At 53.2% G+C, this 26,435-nt stretch overlaps 1 protein-coding gene across 2 annotated transcripts in view; it reads right to left on the bottom strand.

Annotated features, from left to right (window-relative positions):
* The window catches only part of GFRA2 (GDNF family receptor alpha 2), an 86,537-nt gene extending 60,311 nt beyond the window's left edge, over positions 1-26,226 (bottom strand). Inside the window, exons 1-3 of one of the 2 annotated variants that reach the window (XM_019744670.2) lie at positions 25,452-26,226; positions 19,921-20,235; positions 14,022-14,105 (exon numbers count right to left, since the gene is read on the bottom strand). In XM_019744670.2, coding sequence (XP_019600229.2) covers positions 14,022-14,105; positions 19,921-20,235; positions 25,452-25,491 — 439 coding nt within the window. In that variant the 5' untranslated portion in view covers positions 25,492-26,226. The remainder of the gene's footprint in view (positions 1-14,021; positions 14,106-19,920; positions 20,236-25,451) is intronic. The other variant, XM_074338274.1, reaches the window with a different exon arrangement.
* Positions 26,227-26,435: the final 209 nt, after the last annotated feature.

The raw sequence follows: 26,435 nt of genomic DNA, 5'->3' as shown, positions 1-26,435 counted from the left end.
GACAGTCCAGGGAGATCATGTGGGATCTTGTAGGGCAGCGTAAGAACTTCAGATTTTATTCTAAGATGCAAAGTGTCTGGAGGGTTTTAAGGAGGGGAATCTACTGACCTTATTTACTTTGGCTGAAGCACGGAAGACAGAGGACACGGGGGTCGGGGCTAAAGAGGAGGCCAGCTACATACAGGCTGTTGCAGTAGCAGGTGAAAGACGGTGGCAACTTGGTGCAGTGGTGACTGCAGCAATGGTGAAAAATGAGCCCATTCTGCATGTAATTTAGAGATAAACCAATGGGATGGGTTGGAAGCTGAATGGGAGAAAAAGAAAGAAATCAAGGAAAAGTCCCTGGTTTTGGGCCTCTGTACCAGGTGGATGGTGGAATCGTGCTGTGAAACAGGAAGACTTGGAGGGAAGAAGGAGGGGCTAAACTCCATGGATAATTCTGTTTGGACATAAGGTTGAGGCGCCCATTAGACGTCCAAGTGGAGACGTTCAAGAGGCAGAAGGATAAACGAGTCTGGAGTTCAGGAGAGAGATCTGTGCTACAGACATAAAGGGAGCCTGACTGACTGGAAGCTGTTCAAAGCCACATAACTAAGTGAGGGGGCCGAGGGTGAGAAAGAGGGAAAGGGTCACGACAGAGCTCCAGGGACCATCTCTTAGTGAGAGGGAACCATGAGGTGGAGGAAATCAGGCGATACCGGTGCATGGAAGCCAAGACAAGCATTCAAAAAGGAGGACAGTCAACTGCGTCCAAACAATGAGGGGCATAAGCGTAAGCAGAGGAGCAAGCACCAATGAGGTGTGGACTCCACAAACTCTGACCGGGCTGAATGGAGCTTACATGGTCGTGCAGTATAGTCAAGTAACAAACAGAAACTCTCTCCTTGGCCTGAGGCTCGCTCACTGGGCTTCACAAGGGTCCCTGCCACTCGGCTCAGGGCTGGGCTGGCAATAAAGAGCAGGTCCTCTGGCCCAGCAGTGGCTTGGGAGGCAGAGGACCTGGCTGGGCCACCGATTAGCAGAGCACGGGTTATGCAACCTCTTTGAGCCTCATTTTCCTCATCTGCAAAATGGGCTCCATCACCCACCCTGCCTACACACAGGACCACGCTAAAGGTTAGATGGGAAATTATAGATGAAACTGCCTCACGCTGTTCCCAGCCCATAGCACACACACAACATAAGCTTGTTTGAGAACACGGTCCCTGGCTGGAAAAAGCCTCCCCTCTATCACTTGGTTTTCACACGGCCCTGCTAGCAGAGGCCCGTCTCATGTGTCTCGTGCTCCAGCCTCACACGCCACACCCCAGAAGGTAAAAGGGTCCCTGGTCTTCCTATTGGTGAGCAAGAAGCGACCTTCAGAGCTCCCGCTGCTCATCCAGGAAGCTTAAGAAAGCAGGGCCTCAGGGACCTTCCTCACCTTGGGCCCCACCAGAAGTGGGCAGTGGTGGCCAGGAGCCCCAAACCATCCGGCATGAAGCGGTGCCTCAGTTTCCCCAAGAAGCGACCATCCTGCCCCAGCATGCCTCGCCCAGGGATCCGGCGGGACCCCAACCCTCATCCCCTGCTGCTCTGGACGGCCAGGGTGCTATCCTCCTCAAATTGGCCCGGCGTCCTTATACCCTTGACTTCCTCTCGAACTGTCCCTTCCCTTCCAGTCCCCCCAAGAGGTGGTCACCCCAGCACCGTCAGGGCCACCTGCATTTTGGACGCAGGCCAAACCACCAAAGTCAATCTGATGAAAGGCAAATTCACATGAAAATCAGTTCGAAAAAAACCAATTGCTTTTGCATATCATTTGGTATCTTGTCAAATTTCAACCACTGTCAGAACCTTTTCTCCAAATCTACGAAAAGTATATTAGACTTAATTTTGTGTTTCTAGAGATTAAAAACTTTAATCTCATTATTTCACATTTGAAGGGACTTTTTTGGCCACTTTTGAGCCACTTTTATCCTTTTACAACTAGTTTTGGTAGTTTTTTTTTGGTGTTGTTTTTTTAATATTTAGGATTTTTACCATTCTCACACCAATTCCCACAATGGTATAAGAACTTTAGTTTTGTATTTATGACAATTCAAAACCAAATTGAAGCATTTCATATTGACGTGACTCACCTAAATCTCTTCTCAGCATTTTTCATTTGTATTGAATAAATGGAGGAATGAGGGGGCCTTAATCATAAACTACATTTTGTTTACTGATTATGAATCTACTTTTCTCACCATAAGACGTATACATCAACCACGACCGTTAGATTCCAAAACCTGAATATACCTTAAAATACAACTATGAAAACCATTTCCAAAAATCTTCAGAAAAAATGAAAACCATTCAATGTGAATTTCTACACATTTTTAAAATAACAAAAAGAAACAAGTTTTGATCAATCAATAAATTTGGTAAACTTGGCAATTTGGTCATTCAGTGCCCTGAGTTTGAAAACAGTGACCCCTAGGCAGCTCATGGACAGCTGACCTCTGGGCCCAGGAACAACGGGAGGCCTTTCTCCTAATGCTACCTCTGCCATTTCTTCTCCTGTGTGTCTTCTGTCACCAGGCTACCACCCTGCTCCTCCTTGAGGTTGTCACTACCAACCCCACTACGTCCATTGCCCGCCGTCAGGGATGACCTCACCCCTGGCTCACTCGCCTCCCTCCCTCCCCTTCCCATTGGCTCCCACTCAACACTCAGCCTTCCTGCCTACGGAGACTCTGCCCATCCTCTCTCCCTACTGTCATGTCACACCCTCCCTCTGGACTTCCTCAGCAGCTGTAGCACTCCTGAAGCGGTGCCCTCAAACACACCCCTCAGACCACCCTCTCCTCACCACCTCCCTCCCTCCTTGCTACCCCACTCCCACACCCTAACCCACTAACCCCTTCACTTGCTCTTCCTCAGCCATCCACACACACACACACACACACACACACACACACACACACACACACACACACACACACTGTCCTCATTTTCCTCCTCACCCAGCAAACACCCAGACCTCCTCAGCCCGCTCTTCCTCAATCATGCTCACTGCCCAATCCTGGTTAAACCCATGCACTTCCCATGGTGCCTCTGAGCCAAATGTCTGTAGCTGGAGAAATACACACAACCAGGCTGACTGGTCTCACTTTAAATTCCTGACTTCACACCTCAAATGCCATCGTGGCCATTTTCACATCTTCTCCTGCTTCAATCTTCCTACTCTGTCTCCTCCCCCTGTTCTTGCCTCAGACTTTCATAGAAAACAGAAGATGTGGACAGAAACTCCCTCACCTTCCCTCCGCGGCAAGACCAACGTCTGCCACCTGTGCTAGGCCCCAGCTCTGCCCCCTCTATTCTGAGAGAGGAAAGTCCCATCCCTCCTCCCCCTCAAGGATATCACTCCTGAAATGACCCCTCCCTCTCTGCTTCAAAGTCTCTCTCCAATGAGTCATTTCCAACAGCATCTGACAGGCCGCCCATCTCAGAATACGACAAGAACAATGCACGACACGGCTTCTCATGACCCAACCCCACATCCTCCTATTTTGTTGTGTGCTTCACAGAGAAATTTCCAAGAGCCACCAATGGTGAGCCACCTTCTCCCCTCACCTTTGCACCTCCATCCTACCCAAAACAAGCTTCCAACCCACCACCCTACTAAGGATACTCCAGTCAATGTCCTCTGTGACCTCCATGCTGCCGAACCCGAAGGTCACTTCTCTAAACTTCTCCTACTTGACCTCTGGAGCTGCACTGGCACAGCTGACACCACCTCTTGTCCTGAGACCCATGCTTCTCTTGGCCCCCTTCCCCACCCCACCCCGGCATCCCTGACTTGATTTCTCCTTCCTCATTGCGTGGAGAGTCCCTGCCTCCCTCTCTCTCTCCACACTCTCTAGTGACCTCATTCCCTGGTTCTAAACACCATCTATATGTTAATGACTCTCAATCTATACATCAACCCTCACCTCTCCTCAGAACTCCAGGCTTACAGCCAGCTACCTACTTGGCATTTCCAGGTGGATGTCTAACTACCATGTTTCCCCACCCATAAGACCTAACTGGAAAATAAGCCCTACCATGATTTGTCAGGATGACTTCCCCTGAACAGAAGCCCTCATGTGTCTTTTGGAGCAAAAATGAATATAAGACCTGGTCTTATTTTCAGAGTAGCATTTCAACCCTAACGGGGCCGAAAGAGAATTCTGGTTTTCTGCTCCCCTCCCCAAAACTGTCCCTTCCCTCATTTGCTCCATCATGACATATGGCAGTGTCACTGTGGTTCCATCCTAAATTATCAGCATTATCCTAAACTCCAGCCCACATCCACTCAACTCTGCCCACAACAGACCCCAGATCCAAGTATCCTCTCCGTCTCTTCTGCTGTCTTGGGACGTGGCCACTGCAACAGCCTCTCTCTGCTCTCCTGCTACCACTCTTATCCAAGCCCCTCCTCACCACATGATCCAGTCTCCCACGATACAAGAGTAACATATTTGCCGTGTATAATGAGCACTTTTTTGCCCAAATTTGAGAGGGAAAAATAAGGATGCGCATTATCCATGGGTAGTACTAATTCCATATCTATATAAATGTTTTTGATGCTTTTATGCTTATGAATTAAAAGTGTAACGCTAGAAATCAATAACGATATCCGTATGCAAAATAATACCCTAGCATATGATAATCAGTTTTGTTGAACTTACAATGAACTTGCAACAACGAAGAGTTCTTGGCCTTCTATGATGTGTAAATATCTCAAATTTGTTACCAGTACATAAAATTTCTTGTACCATAATATGTTAAAAAATAGGAGAACTGACTCTGGGTGGTGAACACACAATGGGATTTATAGATGATGTAATACAGAATTGTACACCTGAAATCTATGTAATTTTACTAACAATTGTCACCCCAATAAATTTTTAAAAAATAATAAAACTAAAAATAATAATAATAATAAAAATAAAGGTTAACATTCCTTTATAATACAAAAAAACAAGTACCTAAATGTAAACAAATAAAAATTCGAATTAAAAAATTAAAATGAAAGATTTTTTTTTTCCCCTGAAAGTTTGGGCCAAAACATGGGTGCACATTATACACAGGAGCGCGTTATACACAGCAAAACATGGTAATCTTTTCAAAAGCATAAATTGTACTGTTACTCAAGTGTCTAAATTCTCCAAGGGTCCCTCATCACTCTTAAGAGTGAACTCCAAACTCCACTTGCCTGTAGCAATCCGGCTCCTGCCTGGCTCTGTGCCCACCTCCCAAACCACCTCCTCCCCCTCATTCCCTGGGCCCCAGCCACACGGCCTGCCTTAGGTCCCGCCCTCCACCACGCGTGTCCCCACCTAGGGCCTTTCCCCAGTTGTTCCCTCTGCCATTCCCCAGACCTTCCCATGGCTGGATCCTTCTCGGGAACCATATTTTGGCATTCCCAATCTAGAGCAGCACCCATGAATCTCTGTCCTGTCATCCAATTTTAATTCTTGGCCTAGCATTCATCACTATTTTACATGTTTTTGTTAATTTGTTTGTTGGCTTATCTTTCTCTGTTTTTCTCTGTCTCGGGCTAATTGAACATAAGCTCCATGAGAGCAAGAGACTCCTCTGTCTTGTTCATGGACATACCCTCAGTGTATGGCACGCAAGAGATGGTCAGTGAGTATTTAGGTATAAGTTCATACACTGTGCTTCTGCAGAGAAGGTAACTAACTAAGGTCCAGAGTTCAATGTCATAACCTCCAGACTAGAAAGCCCCAACATACACACGCCGAAGTTCAGTCCACTCATCGTTTTTGTCGGCCAGGCGAAGATTACCTTCCCATCTTCTAATGCCAGTCTATAGTCACCCCTGATCACCGTTCCCAGGGTTTCCCCCAGAGATAAGGGAGCGGAGGGCAGCAGTTGTTGCTCTGAGGGAAGGGCCATATCTCCACTCACCATTTTCCCACTCAGCCTTCTCCGACCGGCCTCCCTTCCTTCCCTATTCACACCCAGAGGAGGCCACAGACAAACACTGGTAACCACCCTCACACACACACACACACACACATCACCTCACACATACACACGTCACCCCACATACATACACCCACACACACCACCCACACACATACCCACACATACACTACACCCACCACACACACACACACACACACACACACCACCCCACACATACACACATCACCCCACATTCACACAACACACGTACTATGCACACTTTACATCCCCCACCTACACACTACATACATGCGCACACATTCTGATCTCTCTCAGACACATTCCCTGCTATACCTACCCCTGGGGTTATGTTGACAGATATGGTGGGGAGGGGAATTCCCAGGGCAGATGTCCAGTAAATACGGTGAATACAGCTCATGGCTAAGCCAGGAGTAGGCTCAGAGGGCACAAAATCCTGCAGAGCTAAGAGCAGGGAGACCCAGCTCAGAACACCATACATCCCATTGCTGGCACAGCCTGTCTTATGTTCCCATGAGGAAGCAAGGAGGTGAACCCCAGGAGGTATTATTTGAAGGGCACCAGAAAATACCTTCACCCAAAAAAACTTCACCCCAACCATGGCACCTGAAATTCTACCATGAAAAACCCTTGTTTAGGGTTAAATTTTGTTCTCTCTCTGTTCTTTTTTTTTTTTTTTTCATAGCAATTTTTTCCTTGGACCCAAAGGCAACAAAACATGACGTCAACACCCTGCTCACACCTTAATGTGAGCAAATCCTTCTAGCCAGTGACAGGAGCCTGACGTCCCCAGGCATTGTTGAGAGAGGGGGCAGAAATGGCACAGAAAGGGAAGGGGGAAAACAGATTTTTCCCGTTTCCCCCAGATGCCTTGGCACCATGTGATGGGAAAGCTGGTCTCCTCCCAGTTGTTCCTCACTGCTGTTCATCAGGAGTCACTGGTCCCCTGGCCCCATCCACCCAGACGCCTCAATTCTCCCGGTCCCCTCTACCCCACAAGCCTCTCCTTGGCCATCTGACGAATTCTCCCTAAAAGGGGAGGGGTAAGAGGTAACAGAGCTGCAGCAAAAGCCCAATTTTCATTGATACTCAGAGTCTCTGACAGCTGTTAGAAGAAGAATGTGATTTCGAAATTTAAATGGCACGCTTCTGCATTGGCTCAGGGAGACAACCTGAGGATAAGCAGTTTATCGCCTGAGCCACCATGCAGTGGGGGCAGGGAGAGAGGTTGCTTGTTCCTTCAGTTCCTCCCCTGCCCTCCATCCCCACACCCACCACTACCTCCTCAAAGGGGCTGCCTCAGAATGGGGTCTCCGTGAGGCACCCACCAACGAGATGAATTGATAAAGCCCTCACTTGCCAGTCTTCTGCAACCCAAGGGGAGAAGGGGCTCGGGGCACAAAGGCTCAGGCACACCCTCAGTGCCCCTTAGGCATCCAGCATAACTGAGCCAGATCCAATTCCTCTCCCACCCCCGCTAGAGCCGCTGAGGCAACCTTCATGGGGGACTGAAGCCCTCCACCACCAAGGGCAGCTTGGTCCCTCCCCAGGGACCTGGGACCCCTCGCCAAGCAGTAACCCTGAGTTCCGTCCTGGAAAAGTCCTGGGCAGGAGTCAGGGAGGAAACCCCGGAGAGACCAATCTCCCATCCGTCAGAAGGGTCTCTATTCAGTGTCCCCTGAGCCCACCGGGCTCAGAAGATGAGTGGTTCCTTCAATACTCTGAGCTTGGCCAGGCCTCCGAGCCATGACGCTGCCAGGGCCGTCATTCCCAGATCCCACTCTCTCCTCTTCCAAGACTTCGCGGATTTCCCCAGACACTGCCAGCTGCAGCCTCCCTGGATTCCTGGGGCAGCACTCTGTCTACACCACCACCACTAAACCGCTTAATGGGTGTCTAAGGGGGTGCCTGTTAGCCCCCTGGACAGTGAGGACATGGGTCTGATTCACTTCAAAGCCGCGTCTGTGTGGAAACCACTGAGCACTCAATGTTTACTGAGCAAACCGTGCTCCTCCAGACACAGCCCCACCTCTGCCAGAGGCACTTCTGAGCACCCAGCCATGATCTGCCTCTCTCAGCTTCAGGGACTGCTATGCATGACACACACGGGACACCTGCTAGTCACCTTTCCTTGTGCAGGCCTAACACCCTCCAGCAGGTGACAGTGCCACCTGTGGCCACCATCCCAGTGCTCCGTGCTCCAGCATCGTGTTAGGGAGCTGTGCACACGTCATCGCCAATCCTTGCAGGGTAGGTCGAACTGTTCCTTTTTTTTTCAATTGGGGAATATTGGGGGACAGTGTGTTTCTCCAGGGCCCATCAGCTCCAACCTGTTGTCCTTCAGTCTAGTTGTGGAGGGCGCAGCTCAGCTCCAAGTCCAGTCGCCATTTTCAATCTTAGTTGCAGGGGGCGCAGCCCACCATCTCATGTGGAATTGAACCAGCAACCTTGTTGTTAAGAGCCCGCACTCTAAGCAACTGAGCTAGCCGGCTGCCCTTCCGGCAACTCAGTGGCAGCTCGTTGTCTTCAATCTAGTTGTGGAGGGCACGGTTCACTGGCTCATGTGGGAATCAAACTGGCAACCCTGTTGTTCAGAGCTCGCACTCTAACCACTGAGCCATCTGGCCACCCTGAACTGTTCCATTTTATAGATGGTAAAAATGAGGTTCAGAGGGGTCAAGTGACCTATCTGTGGTCACCCAGCTGGTGGGTCAAGGCCAGGATTCAAAACTAGGACCAGCAGACCTCAGAATCCACGTTCCACCCACTATTCCAGGACCCTCCCTGGAGCTGTATTAGGAGCACAGCACTGACACAGAGACCAACACCCATAGTCCTACATGAGCCCCAACACATGACAGTGAGTGCCATGCCAAAGGACAACGTGCTACGGCACCAGGGGGCAGAGTGGTGTTCACCTCTCCGGGGCCATCTGCAGGGCTTCTTGACAGGGGTAGGGTTCCCTCCTCTCCTGAGCCCCCCAAAAGGGGACCACCTGAGCCTCCAACAAGAACATGTCCTGGCTCCATCCAAGCAAGATGGCCCACCCAGAGGCGTCCTTGCCAACTGAGGTGGACACCACCATCTCTTCTTCTTTCTACCCACAAAAGGCCCCAAGCCCAGCCTCTCGCCAGCCTCCATGTGTCACTATCCAGTCATAGTGGAGCAACCAAGGCCATAGCAGCTCAGCCGGAGCCCTGGGGTCCCCCTGTCCCCTGAAAACCACCCAGTCACCTCCCACTCCAGCCCCCACCCAGCACGCTCATGGGTTGGAGGCAGCCTCGCATCACCATAGGCATGTGTTGCCTAAATGCCGGGTTCCAGGCTGGCCCTGCCACGGCTTGCCATTAGACCTTGAGAAATTATTCCACAAGAAGTTTTAGTAGCTACATGTTTTAGTGCAATGTACCAGGTACCGGGTCAGGCACTTCTCTGCTGTATCTCACTCAGTCCTTCCAAATCCCTGGGAGGTAGGGGTTTCTATCGGCCCCATGTTATCCCAGAGGAAACGGGCTTCGAGGTGAGGCACCCACTGGGCAGGAGCGGAACCAGGATTCAAACCTTGGTCTCTGTGTGTACCTTCTCTCTGAGCCTCAGTTTCCTTTCCTATCAGGAAACGATCTCAAAGTTCCCTTCCAGCTGCAGAAAAGACATGTTTGCGTAAATATGTTTCCTACCCGGGCATCTGGCAACACTTGCACTGGATGCCAGAGGCCCTGAGGCCCTGGCCTCTCACCAAGACTGCCAAGGCAGCGCCTGCTGACAGCCCAGCCGAGGCCATCTGCCTGTCACTTCTCCCTTCAGCGTGGCCTGTGCTTATAAGGAAAACCGCTGCCTGGACTACCAAGGCCTTTCATCCTCACTTTGATGGCCTCCCTCCAGGTGGATGGGGCATTTCTGCTTCCCTCACTCTCCACATCATCCCTTCACAACGTCTCTCTGCCTGGAGGATCTTTCTTTTTCCCTAAGAAGGCTTTCTCTCTTCTCTCCACCTCAGTCCATCCTCTCCTGCCTCCCCAGATAGGACCAGCTGGGAATCAGTATTCACAGGACACCTGGGGATGGAAGAACGCTCACCTTTAGCTCCTCCTCCCCTGCACCCCCTGTAGAAGGTACGCTGCCACGACTGAACGCCCTCGGTCGACAGAGGATGACTCACTGTCACTCTGCCTATATCTACTCTCGTTGAATTCTCCTTATCAACCCTACGGGCAGGTATCACACTCCCATTTGACAAACATGGGCACCACAGCTCCAAAAGGCCACCATGAGGCCTAAAATCACACAGCCGTAAGTGGATGAGTCAGGATTCAAACCCAGAACTGGATGGCTCAAGGCCCACACTCATCCCACGTACCAGGTGGGACTGGTGCCCTGAACACTCCATTTCGTGTTTTCAAGGGCAGTTTGAAGTGCTCCAACCAGGACAAACGTCACTTATCCATGAAGTCTCCCTTCCCGTCTATACGGCTGGGGCAGGCCATTGGATGCCTCCAACATCACCGTCGCCGTGGTTCAGGGCAGACCCAGACTGCTCTCCTCCTGGTCTTGGACTTGGGACTAACTGGACACCAGAAATCCCAGAACCAGTCACTGAGCCAGGGCCTGTGTCTGAACTGGGCAGAGAGGACGGGAGGACTTGCCCTGCCCCCATGGTATCCGGCGTCAGAGTGTTGGGGGAATCCTGGCAGCTTTCTTTGTCAACAGAATCCCAGTAGGACTTTCCAAGAACCCCAGCAGAAAGAGAAGGCCAGAGATAGAGAAGAACACACATTCCTAGGGGCCCTGCACCAGGGCTCCCAATTCTCAGACAGTAGATGGTAAAGAGAAAGTAGCGACTGAGCCCCCCAGAGACAACAGTCTCTGGGTCCCCAATTGGGGGCAGTGTGGCCTAGAGGAGGGCCACCAAGACTCCTGGAGATACCCCCCCACCCCACCGTTGTTCCACACAGAGGTGGTGGTGGGGCAGCATACAGCCAAATATGGGGGTGTGGAAATGAGAATGTGTCCACACCAACCTACAGGGCAGCAGCCTTGTATGCACCCAAGGCTTGGGTGCAGGCCAGGCCTTCCCAGCCAGCAAGCTACAGGCAGTAACACACGTGCCCAATACTGACCCCTTGGCCCACAGGGCAGCCAAGCAGGGGCCTGAGACCACGTGAGCTCCGAGCTGCTCTGCTCACCCTAGTGTACTAAAGAACACTGATGCTGTCTGGGCAGCCTGGCGGGAAAAGGTTGAGGAATCCTGCTCTACACCCATGTCTTCCTTCTTCAGAAAGGAAATGTAAAGTCTGGAGCAGGTAGTGACCTGCCTAAGCCCCTCGGCTGATTTGTGGCAGAGAAGGCACTGGAACCCGGGCCTCCCAGCTCCCCATGCAGCCTTCTCTCTGCTGAGCCCACCACGGCTGGCTTGGTTTCTTGGTAGCAATCCCCACCCAACTATGCACCCAAGTTTCCCCAGACAGAGCCGCCCACACACCAATTCTAGGGCGTGTTACCAGGAGCAAGGAGGAGGAATCTGTCACAGACCCCAAAGACTTGCCCTCACTGTGGGGAGCGGTCTCCAGACACAGGGACCCAGGGTTGTGTGCGCCCAGTTATATCTGGGCCGCAGGTCAAGGAAGTTGATTCCATGAGCGGCAGACACAGTAATTTCCTCATTTGTCTTGTCAACATTCCGTAAAGATTTTCTGCTAAGAAGATACTTAATGTGAGTCTGGGAAGCAGCACGGGCCTGGCTAAGATTAGGACCTCTGACCTGCAACCTTCAGGGAGCAAGTTAAAGGTATTTCTTCACTGGAGGGAAACCCAATGGCTCCCGCCTAGGCAGCTGTACTCAACTGGTACCTGAGCTACTGGGAGGGTGGGAAATGGGTACATCGGAGCCAGGAAGTCACCCCCACCATCGCATCCACAGGTCCACCATAACTTCCACCTGCATCTGTGCCCCTGAGCACTGTCTTAAAGCAGGAGTCCAAGGCGAGTTTCTATCCAAAAATAACATCTCTGCTATTATCCCACCGAGGGCCTATGACAGTGAGAGCCCAGGCCAGGGGACCCAACACACAAAGCACCTTTGAAGTCTCCATTCCATTCACCACCGCCACCAAGGCCCAAGGGCATGTCCAAATGGTCCCCCTTTAACCAGTGATTCCTTTCTCCTGGGGGTCCAGGATTTCTCCCACCAGGTATACGTGTGTCATCTCATCTCAATCCATTAGACATGCATTCTCAACAGGAGAGGAGGGTGTCACCCCCAAGGGAACAAAATTGGATTCAGCACAAAGTAGATATGACAATGGTTTGTGGCCCTCCAAAACTGAATCTTGTGGAGAAAATTTCATTCTTTGGCATTTGCTAGGGGCTGAATTGTGCGTCGCAAAGAGTTGTTATTTGTATGTGACAGTATTTGGAGCGAGGGCTTTTGGGAGGTAAATTTAAATGAGGTCGTAAGGGTGGGGCCCTGATCCAATAGGGCTGTAGCCTCATAAGAAGAGGAACAGACCACTTTCTCTGTCTCTCTCTGCCCCCCTTCTCCTCCACACCTCCACCAGGTCTCCTGTCCCACTCAGCCCTATGTGGACACAGTGAGAAGTGGAGAGAGACTTCTCACTCTACAAGTCAGTGACAGCTCTCACCAGAAACCGAACACTATTGGACCTTGATCTTGAACTTCCAGCCTCCAAAATGTGAGATAATAAATTAATGTTGTTTAAGCCACTCAGTCTCTGATCTTTTATTATGGCAGCCCAAGCCAACTAAGACAGACTTTCTCTCATTAGAGAAAATTAAGTTTTCTCCTTAGGGGAATAATGGCGGGGGGGAAGGGGGAGGCTGGGCAACATTGTCTTAAAGAATTCTTCGTTTGAAAGGGCTTGGGTTTCACTGGAGAATCTTCTGTGTCACCTTTTAGAGTACCACTTCTCACCTGGCAGTGATTGTGCCCCCAGGCAATGTCTGGAGACATTTTGGGTCATCACAACTTGGGGAGAGGGAGCTACTGGCACCCGTGGGCAGAGGCCAGGGTAGCTGCCAAACATCCTATAAGGCACAGGATGGATGGTTCCTCCCACAGAAATTACCCAGCTCACACTGTCAATAGTGGTGCTGTGGAGAAACCCTGGTTACAGCAAAAGGAACTTCAGAAGGCCTCAAATACTGCCCCAAACCATCTGGAAACACCCCAGGGAAGAAGCCCACCCCGCCACCTTTGGGCACCAGCGATTACTCCAGGAAGAGCCCACCCTCAGCCCCCACAGAGCCCTCCTAAAGATTAGAAGCCCCTCTCAGTGCCCGAGCAGGCGCTGGCTGCCCACTGGTCCCCCAAACGACAGAGGGAACAAGGCCAAGAAGAAGAACCAAACATACTCATTGGGCGCCCACAAGTGGACCATGGGTGGCAAGCAAAACTGGAGCTCAACCTGAGCCTTCTCCATGGGCAGGCAGGATGGGGGTGGCCGGGGATCAGAGCTCTCCCTCAGGTGACCCCTCAGTGGGTGCAAGGAGTGAGGGCATGGGGACCTCAGGAGCATGGGGAACCCAGAGCACAACGAACGGCAGTGACACTAATGCCAACAAACCCAGATAACGCTTCCTGAACGCTCACCCAGCAGCATGCGGACCCCTTTACCACCACTCGCTCATTCAGAGCTCACGACAATCCACAAGATAGGTACTCGCGCCATTGCACAGCTGAGGAAACTGAGGCCCAAAGAGCTTGAGCAACTCAAGCAAAGTAAAAGAGCCCCAAAGCGGAAGAGCTTGGGAACTGGAAAGAAGGACTCAGTAAGGCAAACACAGGTGACAGAATAGGAGAGTGACATCGAGTTTCAGATTCAAGACCGGCTGCGTGGCCGGCTAACGCTACCAATTCCCATAAATGCTTTACTCCACAGACAGCTTTGGGGTGAGTGTTATGTCTCCTTGTTTACAGATGAGGATATGAGGCTCAGAAACGTAAAGGGGCTTGCAGGATGCCTGAGCCAAGCCCAGGGCTCTATCTGCCATGCCGAGGAGAAGCAGTGAGGCCCCAGCACAAACCCACTTACCTGAGAAGATTGAAGCAAGCCTGAAGATGTCCGAGAGGCGTGAGGTCACCGGCTCGTAGGGCGAGGCCTCGTAAAACTCCTCACCTGGAAGAGAGAACAGCGTCACGCACAAGTGCCCCCTTCCCAAAGTGAATGGGCAAGTTATGCATGAAATGTTAGACATGTCACATGGGCGAGTTATTTCCTCCAGCTAGAATAGCAGAAAGTCCCCCAAAGCAGGTCAGACTGCCTAATCCACTCTCTCCTGACCTCCCAGCATGACTAGCCCTCTTCTAAGGACTTCCAAATGCTTCTGGAAAGAAGGCATGCGGGAGGTAGAACCATGATAGCCTGCGGAAGGCCAGGTCCGATCCGTCAATACAACACTCTCATTTCACCAGAGAAGGCGCAAAGGTGGCCCAGAGAGGTGAAGCAACCAGCCTGAGATCGCAGAGCGACTCATGGCAGCCCTGGAGCTAGACTCTGGTCTCCTTGCCTCACACTGGCTTTCTCTCCCATCACACCAGGCTGGCTCTGCTCAGGCCACTTGAGAGCACAGAATGTCCTCTTTGCTTCCCATCATGACACCAGAATCACACAGGGCTAAAGGTCAGCTGAGCAGAAGCCTGGTGCCAGGCCCCTGGCAACCTGACCCCCTCCTGCACTCTCTACCTGTCTTCACCACCACCTGCTGGCTCCTCAGATTTCTCCTGGGGGCTTTGAGTGTGTCCGAGGCTTGGCGACAGGAAAAGCAAGGGAGCGACAGGAGATAAATGACACAGGGCTGCCCTAGAGACCCGCCACCACCTCACTGGACTCCCGCCCACTCAGCTAACACCTCACAGGAAAGGAACTATCCTCTTGAGACATTACTGTGAGAAGAAATCAATGAAGAATCACTCAGGCTGTGCGTGTGTGTGGAGGGGCAGGGGAGACATGGAAGACCCACCTCACGCACCGATCTCCCACCCACCCAGGGCCCGGGGCCACAGCAGGCAGCCCCTGCCTAGGGGAGCCCATGTGGGCAGAATCCACAGGGACCACCTGCAGGAAAGTGCCAGCCATCCAGAAGCAGGCCTGGGAATCCGCCTGGGGGGCTGGGTGGGGGGCGGCTCAGTCAGCCAGGCCCTTGAGGTCACCCAGAGGCCAGGACTGGAGGCCTTATCAACCTTCAGCAGTGCACAGAGCAAGGCAGCTGTCAGCTATATTGACAGACCCCCCGAAAAGGGCATAGACCCCCAGATAACACGGGAAGTACATTTCCCCTGGAGAAATGGCCCACCCTTCACTTGACCTCATAGCAGTACAGCACCTCACGCCCTACAACACCCAACACACAGCCTGAGGCACAGTGGGTGCCAAACTAGTATTTGACGATCGACCTGATTCAAACATCCCTCATTCCATCAGACCCATCTCCAACCTTCCCCATGGGGCCTGTATGATCTCTACCCACCAGCCCTGGAGAAACTCCCTGTGGTGGGGTCACCAGCCAGCGCTAGTCATTGGGACCAAATAACATAAGTGCTTAGGAAGCACTTTTATAATAAAAATGATGTTACACTGTGTTTTCCACGTGCCAGCCCTATTGAAAGTATTTTAGATGTACTAACCCATTCAATCCTCCTAATTTCTCTATGAGGTAGGGATCATTACTCTCCCTATTTTACCAATAAGGAACTGGGGCACAGAGACACTAAATAACTTGCCCAAAGTCACACAGCTGTAAAGTGACAGAGCCAGGCTTCAGACCCAGGCAGTTGGCTACCGAGTCTAAGTACTTAATCACTATGAACGCTGTCTCCAAACATGAAGTGTTATTGAAACCACACTGTTCTTAAACAAGTACTGCTGTGGTTTAACTCTTCACAGGACTGGTCTTCCCCCAGCTGGACTGCTGGCCCCGCGCAGGGCCTGTCCTTCCCTACTGCATCTGGTACAGGTCTGCACCTAGGTACAGATCAGCCAGTATGATTGGCTAGGGGATCTCTGGGGGAAACAGCATCTCACAGCACTGGCTGGAAGGGGCCCATCCTATTTAAGTCAACGGAATGCACCAGTGGGAAATCCGAGGCCTGGCCACTCGGGCATCCCCAGCAGCCAGACTGAAACCAAATCAGGACATCAGGCTCCTGGGCCATGAGCTGGGAGAGGACATGTGGGAGGCATTGGCTTTTCACATCTGAAGGACCAGAGTGACCTGGAACTTCAGCACCACCTTTGGAGAAGGCAACAAGGTGGTCTCGAGTTCCCCATGCAGCCAACAGCAACAGCCCCACCTTATAAATACCGGTGGTGATGGTGGTGATGAGGATGAAAAGGGAAGACAGGCCCAAGGCCACAGGATCTCCCCCAGGTCAGGGTAAAGGGGCCAGATGAAAAGTCAGCTTGCTATGTGCTTGCTTGCTGTGTGCCCTGGGATACCACCTCACCTTCCTGCATATCAGCTTCCCCATCAAAATGGGGGTGGGACCAAATAACTCCAGCTTCTTTGCAGTTGGGACCACGTAGGAGCTCGATAGAGGCCACATTGCTGCCAGCATGAGCTCTTTCCAATGGCCACAGCCTCAGCCTCAGGCAGAGGGAGATGTGTGGGGCCAAGTCTCCAGGGGACTTTCACCCACCGGCAGGGGCCAAGGAGAAGCCAAGAATCAAAGCCCAGACCCACACAGGTCTCCCCCGATTCCCCCTATCCCACCCAGGCCCAAGCCACGTTATTCGGTTTATTAAGGAATAGGGAGGAAGTGCTCGGTGGACCATTTCCCCTGTGCCATAAATAACTACGTCTCAGATAGATCCTGTCACTCACAGGAACAGTACCTACTATTAAAAGGCCTCTTGGCTTCCCCTGGTCAGCCCTGGGCAGAAACTACCTCTGGCCCCCAAGACTCAGGGAGGGGGCAGGGTTCTGAGGAATGAGAAAAACTGGGGGTCTGCTTTTCTAGAATGGGTCCAGAGGAAGGGCCTCCCAAACTTGTATGAGGGCTGGTACAGGGACCATACCATGGCTTCTTCATGCTGTTATCTTCTGAAGCACACAATAGGTGCTTAACAGATGTTTGTTGAGTCACTGACCCAACAAACTGTCTCAGGATTTAGAACCGAGCCAACTCCAGCCAGGCATTCCTGGGTCAAAGGGGCCTTCAAGACCACAGGGCAATGCACAGCATAAATGTATATTATGCTTGCTATTATCCAAGCGCCTCATTGCCCGCGTACAATCAGAAGGTCCTCTGAGCTCTGATGCGGTGATGTCAGAGGGCGCCCATCAGACGGGAAGGTCCTTAGGTGGCCCACCCAGCCCTCCTGGCTGGCAGTTCTTCTGTTCCCTCCCCTCTGCATTCCGCAGCACATAGGACACCCACCCCAACTTATTGCCCAATCTCCCTTGGGTTGAAACATAAGACTGCAGGAAAGAAAACAAGAAACTAGACAGCCCAGCTCCCTGAATTAGGGACCTTAATTTTCTGTGCAATACAGAGTCAGCCTGGGGCACAGACAGCTCCACACATGGAGAACAAAGTGTGTGGGCCCCTCTCTTGACTCATTTCCAGTTCTAGGACTTGAAGTTGCCAGAAATGGGAAGAGTGACCACCTGATTCATAAGGAATCACTGTTATGAATGGTGCTGATACTATTAATAATTATATGCACGGCTTATTTCCATATTCAGGGCATAGTTGAACTATCTTGGCCACTGGTCAGGAACCCCTCGCTATCTGCCCTCCACACCTGGTCCATTTCCACCTTCCTTCCAGCACCTGGAGGCGGGGTTGCTCCTCTGAGCTAAGGCTAACCCCCTCACTGAACCCACCTCGTCCCCTCTCCCAGGCACTACCCACAGAGCACCCCTTTTCCTTCACCTCAGTAACTCCATCACCACTGTAGTGCCTTAGAATTTCAACTGCTCAACCTTCTCACATCTTAAAAAAAAACAGTCATCCTTTGTTCTCTCCTCTTCATACATAAAATTCTACAAGTTGCTGTCCACATTCATCATCCCCAGCTCTCCAATTACCTCCCATTCACTCCCTAGCCAGGCTTTTGCTCCCAGCCACCTAAGAAGCTCACGCCCAAGGCATCAGGGACACTTTTCCACCTTCTCTCCTGTTGAACCTAAAGTACTGGAGGCTGATCCACGCCTTCCTTCTGAGTGAGCTCCTCCCTGGTTTCCTGCTGTCCCCCCACCTCTCTCTGAGCCTCCTCAGTCACCCTTGCAGGCCCCCTTTCCTCCCCTACCCATCTGTAAATGTTGGGGGTCCTGGGGGCTCTGTCCCTACCATCCTCCCAGGGTGATTGCACCCACTCCCTTGGCCCTGGTTCCTACCTACAAGCTGATGGCAACTTCTAAATCTCTGTCACCTGAGCTCCAGCCCTGCATCCCCAGCTGTCTGCAGGGCATGGCCAACGAGAGGCACATGACCACAAATAAACTCATCATCTCCCTGCCCTCCCCCTGCTCAAAAGCTTTGCTGCTCTTGTGGCTGGCCCCACCCCCCACCCAGTCTCCCAAGACAGAAACAGGGTCCCTCCATGACTCTTCACTCCCTTCACCAAGATCTGTGGGTTCCACCTCCTGTCTAGCTCTTGGACCCTCCTCCTTTCCGGACCCATCCTTGTTCAGCCGCCATGATTCCTGGCCTGTGTCACACAGCACCTCAGGTCTCTCCGGTCTGCTCTCTTCATGGAACGACACAAGCATCGTCCTGTAGCAGAGCTCAAGGATGATCTCACTTACAACCATCCAGGGTGCCCTGCTGTCCACCAGATCCCATGCACCCCACTTCTCCTCACCCCACCCCACGTCCTCCCTCCACGTACTGAGTCACCTGCAGGTGTGTAAGCGAGTTCAGCTCGCTCCCATGCAGGCCTTTACCCAGCCCTCCCTGCACCTCCCACACTCCCTGCACCTCCCTTCACCACGTAACTGCACCACACTCTTTAGGCTCAGCTGGGAGGCTGCCTCTTCCAGGAAGGCTCTCTGGGTTCTGTAACAAGGGATTAGATGCCCTTCAGTGCTACCACAGCCTCCAGTGCTTCCGACAGCACTCTCACCACCAAAAAACAGAACGCCCCTCACTTATCTGCACCCCCAGACTATGAACTCCATCAAGGCAGAGGCAGCCCCAGCTTGTTCACGACTGTTCCCACAATGCCTAGCAGACAGTAAACTCTCAAACAGTTGTTGAATTAATAAATGAACGTCTGACCCAGGTGGCCAACCCTCCTACAGAATATGCAAATCCTCTACACTCCAGTCTGCAGGAGAAGTCAACGGGGGAATTGGTCTTGTGGGGGGAGTGATACAGGTTCCGCTTTGGGACTTGGGGACAGGATTGCCGAATGATATGGACGTGCTGCCCTCACACTGCTCCAAGCTCTGTAAAAGGTGCTTAGGCCCAGTCCCGGGATCAGGAAGCGACCTGAAGAGCAGGCCTCCTGAGAGCAGGAAGAGCGGGAAGGGGCCAGGCCTCACTTCGGTGGGTAAGCAATGGGAGTGGCAGGGACTGGCGGGCTGGCCGTTCAGCTCTGCAGGTCTACCCTTCTCTCGCTTCTGTTCTCACTTCTCCATCTTCCTGGGACTCTTCCTCACCTCCTGTGACCACTTCATATAGTCGTAGGTCCTTCTGTCCCTGGCTTACTTCCTCTCCCCACAACCCCTGCTCCCGGCTTCTTTCTCCAGCAGTGTTCACCTGACCCTCCCTCTTCCTCAGCTGCCCTCCTAGGTTGGCTAACTACTTCCTGGGGATCTAGTTTCCCCCCAGCAGAGAGGACTAGAAAGCTGGCCAGTTCACTCCATCACCTAGCCCTTCCTCTGAACCGCAGCGCTCCCCACCCCCACCACACACACACACACACACACACACACACACACACACACACACACATCTGGCCACCTCCCCCACCCAGCCAGGCTTACCCTCCGTCAGCCCCAGGTGGATGCTCCAGTAGATCTGCAGGCACTGCAGCTCCTTCTTCATACCCCGCTTGCAGCGGCAGTCGTACAGCGGGCTCTCCTGCAGGACCTCCAGGGCCGCCTGGCACTCCTTGTTGGCCAGCATGGTGTTGCGGTCCCGGCCCGCCAGGCACTGCCTCAGCGTGCGGTAGCGGGAGCTGCAGTTAGATTCGGCGGCACACAGCTCATTGGCCCGGACACAATCCACTGGGGGGCGCCAGCCGTGCAGCTCGGGGCCCTGCAGGGAGGAAGGGCTGGCCAAAGAGCGGAGGGTCTCCTCTGGGTGGTGGGGAGGGAAGACAAGCATGAGTGAGGACCGCCACAGTCTCCCACCCAAGATGCAGGGCTGGGGGTCAGGCCCTTCTGGAACCTCACACCCATTTACTCCAAAGCACATCAAGGCCCACTCAGTGCCACCTCTCCCAACAGAGCAGGTCTCAGGAAGGGCTGCTGGTCCCAAGGCACCAACTTCCCTCCTCAAAACCCAAGGAGAACTCAAGCTGCCATTCTTTCCAGACTATCAGATGCACTTCCTCTATCAGATGCACTTCCGGCTGCAACCACACACCCCTCAGCATGTGCCCTGGACCTGGAAGCAAAGCACTGTGAAGCCAGAAGCCCCTTGGGCAAGACCACAGACAGTCCAAGATGCCAGGAAGCCAGAGAAGACAGTGACAACCTCAGCAGAGAACTTCAGGGTGCAGGGCCTGCTGGCGTGTGCAGAGGCGGGAGCCCATTCATAGCCCCTATGCCTCCTGTCAACTTCAGTTCCAGCCAGAGGTCCACCAAAACACTGGTTAAACGGTGAAAGAGGCAGATAGTAATTAACTGTCATAGCCTTTAGGACCTTAGACACCACAGAGTCCGGGCCCGATTTTACCCTGAGGAAATTGAGGCCCAAAGCAGGGAGATGACAATTCAAGTCACACACAGGCTGCAAAGGCTCCTTGAACCCCTAGCCTATTTATTCTGAGTTCCTAGACTTTAAGAGAAGACCCAGAGACCAGCCTGACCCCATGTCTGAGGTGTACCACAGTCCCACCCAGCCCCACCACACCTCCCAGTCTAACTTTGCAGCAGCCACCGCCTGAAACCGTGCCTTCCACAGACAATCTCCACCCCAGCCCCCACCAAAGAAAATCCAGCAGGTACGCCTGAGAGCAACTTCATTTTATTTTCGTTTCTCTCTCTCCACCTTTTTCCTGTTTCTCTATCTCACTTTTCTCTTTCTCACTTCCTCCTAAGAGGTCTATTTCTCTATCACCATTTCTCTTTGAATAATCTTGTTCTCTGTCTCTCCCTATCCGTCTCTCAATCGCTCTCTCTCCATCACCTCCTATTTATTTTTCTCTTTCTTTCCTCACTTCCCACCCTCCCCTGAAACCCTCTTGCCCTCTGTCTCTCCCTTTTTTCTTTTCTCCAAAAGGCAAATATGAAGGCAATTACAAAAGGGAAAGAGCACCGCTCCTCAGCTGGTCTCATACATGAAACCTGTCTTCTCCAAAAGTGAAGGTCCCCCCTTCTCATCGTTCACCCCCAGTGTCCAAACCCACAGTCCTCAGGAGGGTGGGAGATCAGGGAACAAGATTCAGAGGGGAAGGGCACGGAGAGGTCCACTTGATCTTTTCAAAATCAAGCTCCCAAAATGCTTTCCCATATCATAGACATCTTCCCGGTCTCCCTGTCCTCTCCGAGCCTCTCACTCCAGATACTGCCCTAGATAAAGGCCATACCATAGCCTATAGTCAAGACTGCCTTTTCCAAGACCCAAGGAGTGATTTGAAAAGCTTCCTCCACTCCATCCTACCCCAAAACATATTATGATCCTAGGCCAGAAGTCTCCTCCTCAGAATCCCCCCACGTCTACCCAGAAAGGCCACTTTTCACTGCCCCCTCAGCCCGCTCCGCGCTCAGGGGGGAGCTACCGCAGGGAGACAGCGACACCTAGAGGTAAAGCACTGCACTGTGAACTTGTCTCCCGAAAGAGACACGGAGGGAAAGGAATCTGGCTCCTAGGGGGAGGAGGCCTACTGAAGGGCAGAGAGTAGGCCTGGAGGAAGCCTCGGGGGCCAGCGCAATAGACATTTCCTTCCCCCACCAACCATACCTCTTTCCTCAGGACAGGAAAAGCTGAAGGCTAAGCCGAGACCAGAGAAGAAACCAGCATGGAGTGCCAGCATGGACAGTAAGACATCTGCCCAGACCCTGTCCACCACCCAAGCCGAGGCAGCAGCTTTATTTCCTGAATTCAGCAAATTCTTAGATCCCTGAGCAGAACTTGGTGCACCTGGGCCACCAGGAGCAGCGGAGCTGACCCGGCCTCATTTGCACCTGCTGCGTCCACCTAACCAGCCAGCCAGCCGGCTGGAGCCTTAAGACCAACCCAGTCTTTGGCTTTCCACTGATTTCACTCATCCCAGCATCCCAGCTGGCTTCTCACCTCCCATATTGACTGTGCCTGAGGTGCACTGAGAAAGGGGCACCCTCAGCAGGCTTGCCCATCAGGATATTAGCCCAGGGGGGTGGGACAATAACACTTACCCTGCCTACCCTACAGGTGGGGTCTAGAGCCCTAGAGACAATCCTTACAGAATCCTGGCTCCTGTGCCAAAAGCAAGGGCTTCCCCCATCCTGCCAGCTGACACATGTGACTGGGGCAGGAGATGCTGGTGCATCCTTTCACCAAACTGCCTGACTGCCACCTGTCCCAGACTCTTCCAGTTGGTGTCATGACCCCTGGAAGCATTCAAGCCCAGCCAGAGAAAGAAATCATGGCAACTCAGGGCCAAGAATTCTGAGAAAGTGAAGGTCAGAATGTATCCTGGTGATGTTTCCAAGTTCTAGATTGGGAGAAAACTCAGATCCATCAAGAAAGACACCTGGAAGAGCTTCTAGAGACACTGGAGACTGAGCAACTACACAGAGCTACAGTCACCCTCCTGCAATGAGTGTCCCCAGAAGAGCTGTGAGGCCAGTGGGAAGTGAGCCCTCTGACCAGACCCTCCCACCCCACCCAAGTAGCTTTCCCCATCTCATTGTGTCCCTGGGCATGTCAACACTGGAGATCAGAAGGGCTGGGCCGAAAAGGCCTCTGCGCCCCAGACCGCCCTCAGAACCTTGAGAGGGGCACACTAACGGCCCTGCTCCTGGGAACATGCTTCACCATGCCCCCAACCCAAGTCCAGAAAAACCTCTCCCCAAATGGAATCACCAACCAACTCCCAACTGTGCGCTTCTTGCTGGGAAAGGGGCCCTAGGGCTGGAGTTTCCTTATCACCAACCTATCCCTTCCTTCTTGGCTGGCCTAACCCAGAGCCTTTCAATGTCCTGTGGTCACTCGGTTAACCCCTCACCTAGTTTTGGAAAGGGACTTCTCAAGGACAAGGAACTGAAGGGCTCTGACCAAAAGGGCTGCTGACCCCACTCCTCTACTGCTCTCACCCCCTTCTCTCACCCCTCAGCCCCCAGGGTCGCATACACCAGGGTGAGCATCTCTGACCAGCACACGCTCTCACACACACCCCTACACATGCACCATAAGAACAGAGTGGACTCCTCAGCCCTCTCAGCTGGGAAAAGCCTGCCTGCAACATGAGGGTCTGGGCTGGAAATAACAGGGAACCATCCGGCTCGCCTCTACTGTGGGTCCTCCTAAGACACTGATGCCTGGCAGTCCTGCAGGCCTGGGGTGTGTGTGCAGCTCAGCAGCATGCAATCTGACTGCTTTTCCAGGAAATATAATTTTATTTTCTACTTGGTCCCAGAAAGCTGGGTTTTCAAACCAGTGGGAGAAAAGGTCAGGTTTTATAGCAGCCCCTTCTGAATGAGAGTCCACTTGCAGAGGGTTGCCAGGAAGGGCTGCAGGATCTCAGTGGGCCCAGCACACCTACCCACCTTCCTCCCTCAGCCCCTCCCACCTGAGAAGCTGCCTCTGGCTTAGGACAGCAGAACAGTGGTGACCACACCCTAGAGCAAGGCTAAGCCCCCTGGGGAACTCATGCCTAGGAGAGGGGGAAGAAAACGGGGTGGACCAAGGGCCCAGGGCCCAACCAACAGTGACCAGAATCCCCTGTCCTAGTCAGGGGGCACTTATTAGTCCACCCACATCTTTCTGAGACCAGCACCCACCTCCCCAGGCCGTCCCCTCTCCCCTCCTTCAGGAGGAACAACATGTACTCATGACCCAGCGAGGCAGCCTGGCTCACCACTGGCCACACAGCAGGCCAGGGTGGTAGGAATAGCACCCACACTAAAGCAAATATGTGCTCCTTTGAGACACACACACACACACACACACACACACACACACACACACGCACACACACCGTCACCCAGCTCCCTGGACAGCACCTGCTCCTGGAAGCAGCCTTGCCTGGGACTCCCAGTCAGCACACAGCCTTGCAAACACCCTCTTCCTCACCTCCACTCCCAGAAGGCTCCCTCTCTACCAACTTCCCAAGCAGCTGAGATCTCATAGAGCATAAAAGAGAGGACCAGGGTTGGGAATTCTGGGTGGGAAAGAGACTGCCCAGGGTCCCCAGCACCAGGCAGCCCTCCTTCCTGCCCTTGGGGTTCTTACAGAATAAGCAGTAGTTCCGATCCAGTTTTTTCATTACCGCTCCTACATCACCCAAACTTTGGCCTCCCTCCTTCTTCTTTGCACCAGCTACAGGGTCCCCCGGTCTCCAGAGGTAAGACCGGGAAAGCAGTGAACACAGCTCACAACCCTACACACACACACACACACACACACACACACACACAGACACACACACGCCCACCCCTGTGGCTGGGCCTGGACATAGGGGAGGGTAAAGGGTAGGAGAAACTTGGAAAAGTGTACCAGGGAGTAGAGCCGAAGGAAGAGGTTCAGGGAGTTGGAAACGGGGTGCATTCTCCAGAGGTTGATTGCTAGGTGGGGGATGGCTGCCAGCCCTCCCGACACAGAGATGTCCAACCAGGAGCTACTGGTGAAACACCCATGCCCTCCACCACCATCCACCGGGGAGCCGGGAAAGGAGGGATTGGCAGGATTTTTCTCATTGGCAGGATTTTTCTCTCCCGACACTGAGTCTCTTCCCTCCCTCCTCTCTTCCAGATCAAGAGTTGGATTTATTTTTCTTAAGTTGCCCATTATTTTGAGAGAAATGAGTGCTATCATTGTGTGTGAATGACGAGTGTGTGTGTGTGTGTGTGTGTGTGCGTGTGTGCGCGCGCGCGCATGTGTGTGTGCGCGCGGGGATGGCTTGGGTGTGCTAAGTCTCCTTCCAGACCCCCTCGTGTAACCAGCCAACCCCGGCTCCTGCCCTCTGCCCGCAGCCTCGCGCACGGCCCTGCTCGGCTGGCAGCGCCCGGGCCGCCTCGCTCCCCGGCGCCCCGCTCGCCGCACGCCCATCCCCAAGTCCCCGGCTGCTCGCAGGCGCCCGTACGCGCAGCCCCGCGCGGCACCCCAGGCTCCAGCGGACCTGCTGCCCTCGTCGCCTGCAGGTACTCACCTAGAAAGAAGAAGAGGCAGAAGGCGTTTGCCAAGATCATGTTAAATAAATCCCACAGGTTTTTTGTGGTTGGTTGTTTGGTGTTTTTGTTTCTTTTTGTCTTTCTCCCTTGGGTAAAATAAAAATAACAACAGTAATAATACCCAAGCAGTGATAGTCAGCCCCAAATCCAATGCGGAGATCCCAGCGAGTCCACCCGATAAATATCCTGAGTCCTGCGATGTTCGCCTCTGGCTGGAGGGGGTGGGGAGAGGAGGGCGGTGGGCGCCTCCCGAAGCCCCCTTGCCCACTAAAATCAAATACACAGGTATATCTGTGGATGTCTGCTTCCCAGCCGACAGCGATCCCGAGGTCTGCCGTCCCTCTGCTGGTCCGGGAGGCGCGGGTCCCCGTGGGTCCGATCCCCTGTGCTCCTCTGGAGGGGCTGGAGGAGGTGGGGGGAGAGGTGACGGGACAGTGAAGGGCTGGAAGGAATCGGCGAGGGTGGGGGTCAACAAAAAAAACACGCAAATAGAAAGCAATCCACCGATGGGGGAAGCGCCAGGGAACAATCCAGCGAGAGCTTGGAGGACGCGAGACTGGAGTCGCTTCTTTCTCTCCAAGACGAAGGAAAGATTCAAAAAAACCTTCTTTCGCTACCCCTTGGCCGGCTCACTTTTTTCTAATGGAATTCTGGTGCCCGAGTCTCGGCGTGCGAGTGTCTTCCTCCCTCTCCCTCCCGCTTCTCTCCGGGCTCTCGCTCTTTGCTCGCTCTCCCCAGCTCTCCCTGGCTCGCCTCTCTCCCTCCCCTCTCCCTCTCTCCCGCTCCTCCCTCCGCCCGCCCCCTTCCCCCTTCGCGGCTCCCTCGCTTCGGCTCTCGGCTCTCGCGCCCGCGCCCCTCTCCTCCGCCGGGGGCTCGGCGCTGGGGCTCCCAGGCGACTGGCGGCGCGGGGCGCGGGCGCGGCGGAGCAGCGACACTCTGCAGCGGTGGCAGCGGCAGCACGG

This window comes from Rhinolophus sinicus, linkage group LG07, assembly GCF_036562045.2.
Source record: "Rhinolophus sinicus isolate RSC01 linkage group LG07, ASM3656204v1, whole genome shotgun sequence".
NCBI classification, from domain to species: Eukaryota; Metazoa; Chordata; class Mammalia; order Chiroptera; family Rhinolophidae; genus Rhinolophus; species Rhinolophus sinicus.
Note: the sequence above shows the minus strand (reverse complement) of the source record. Positions and strands in the feature narration are given on the sequence as shown.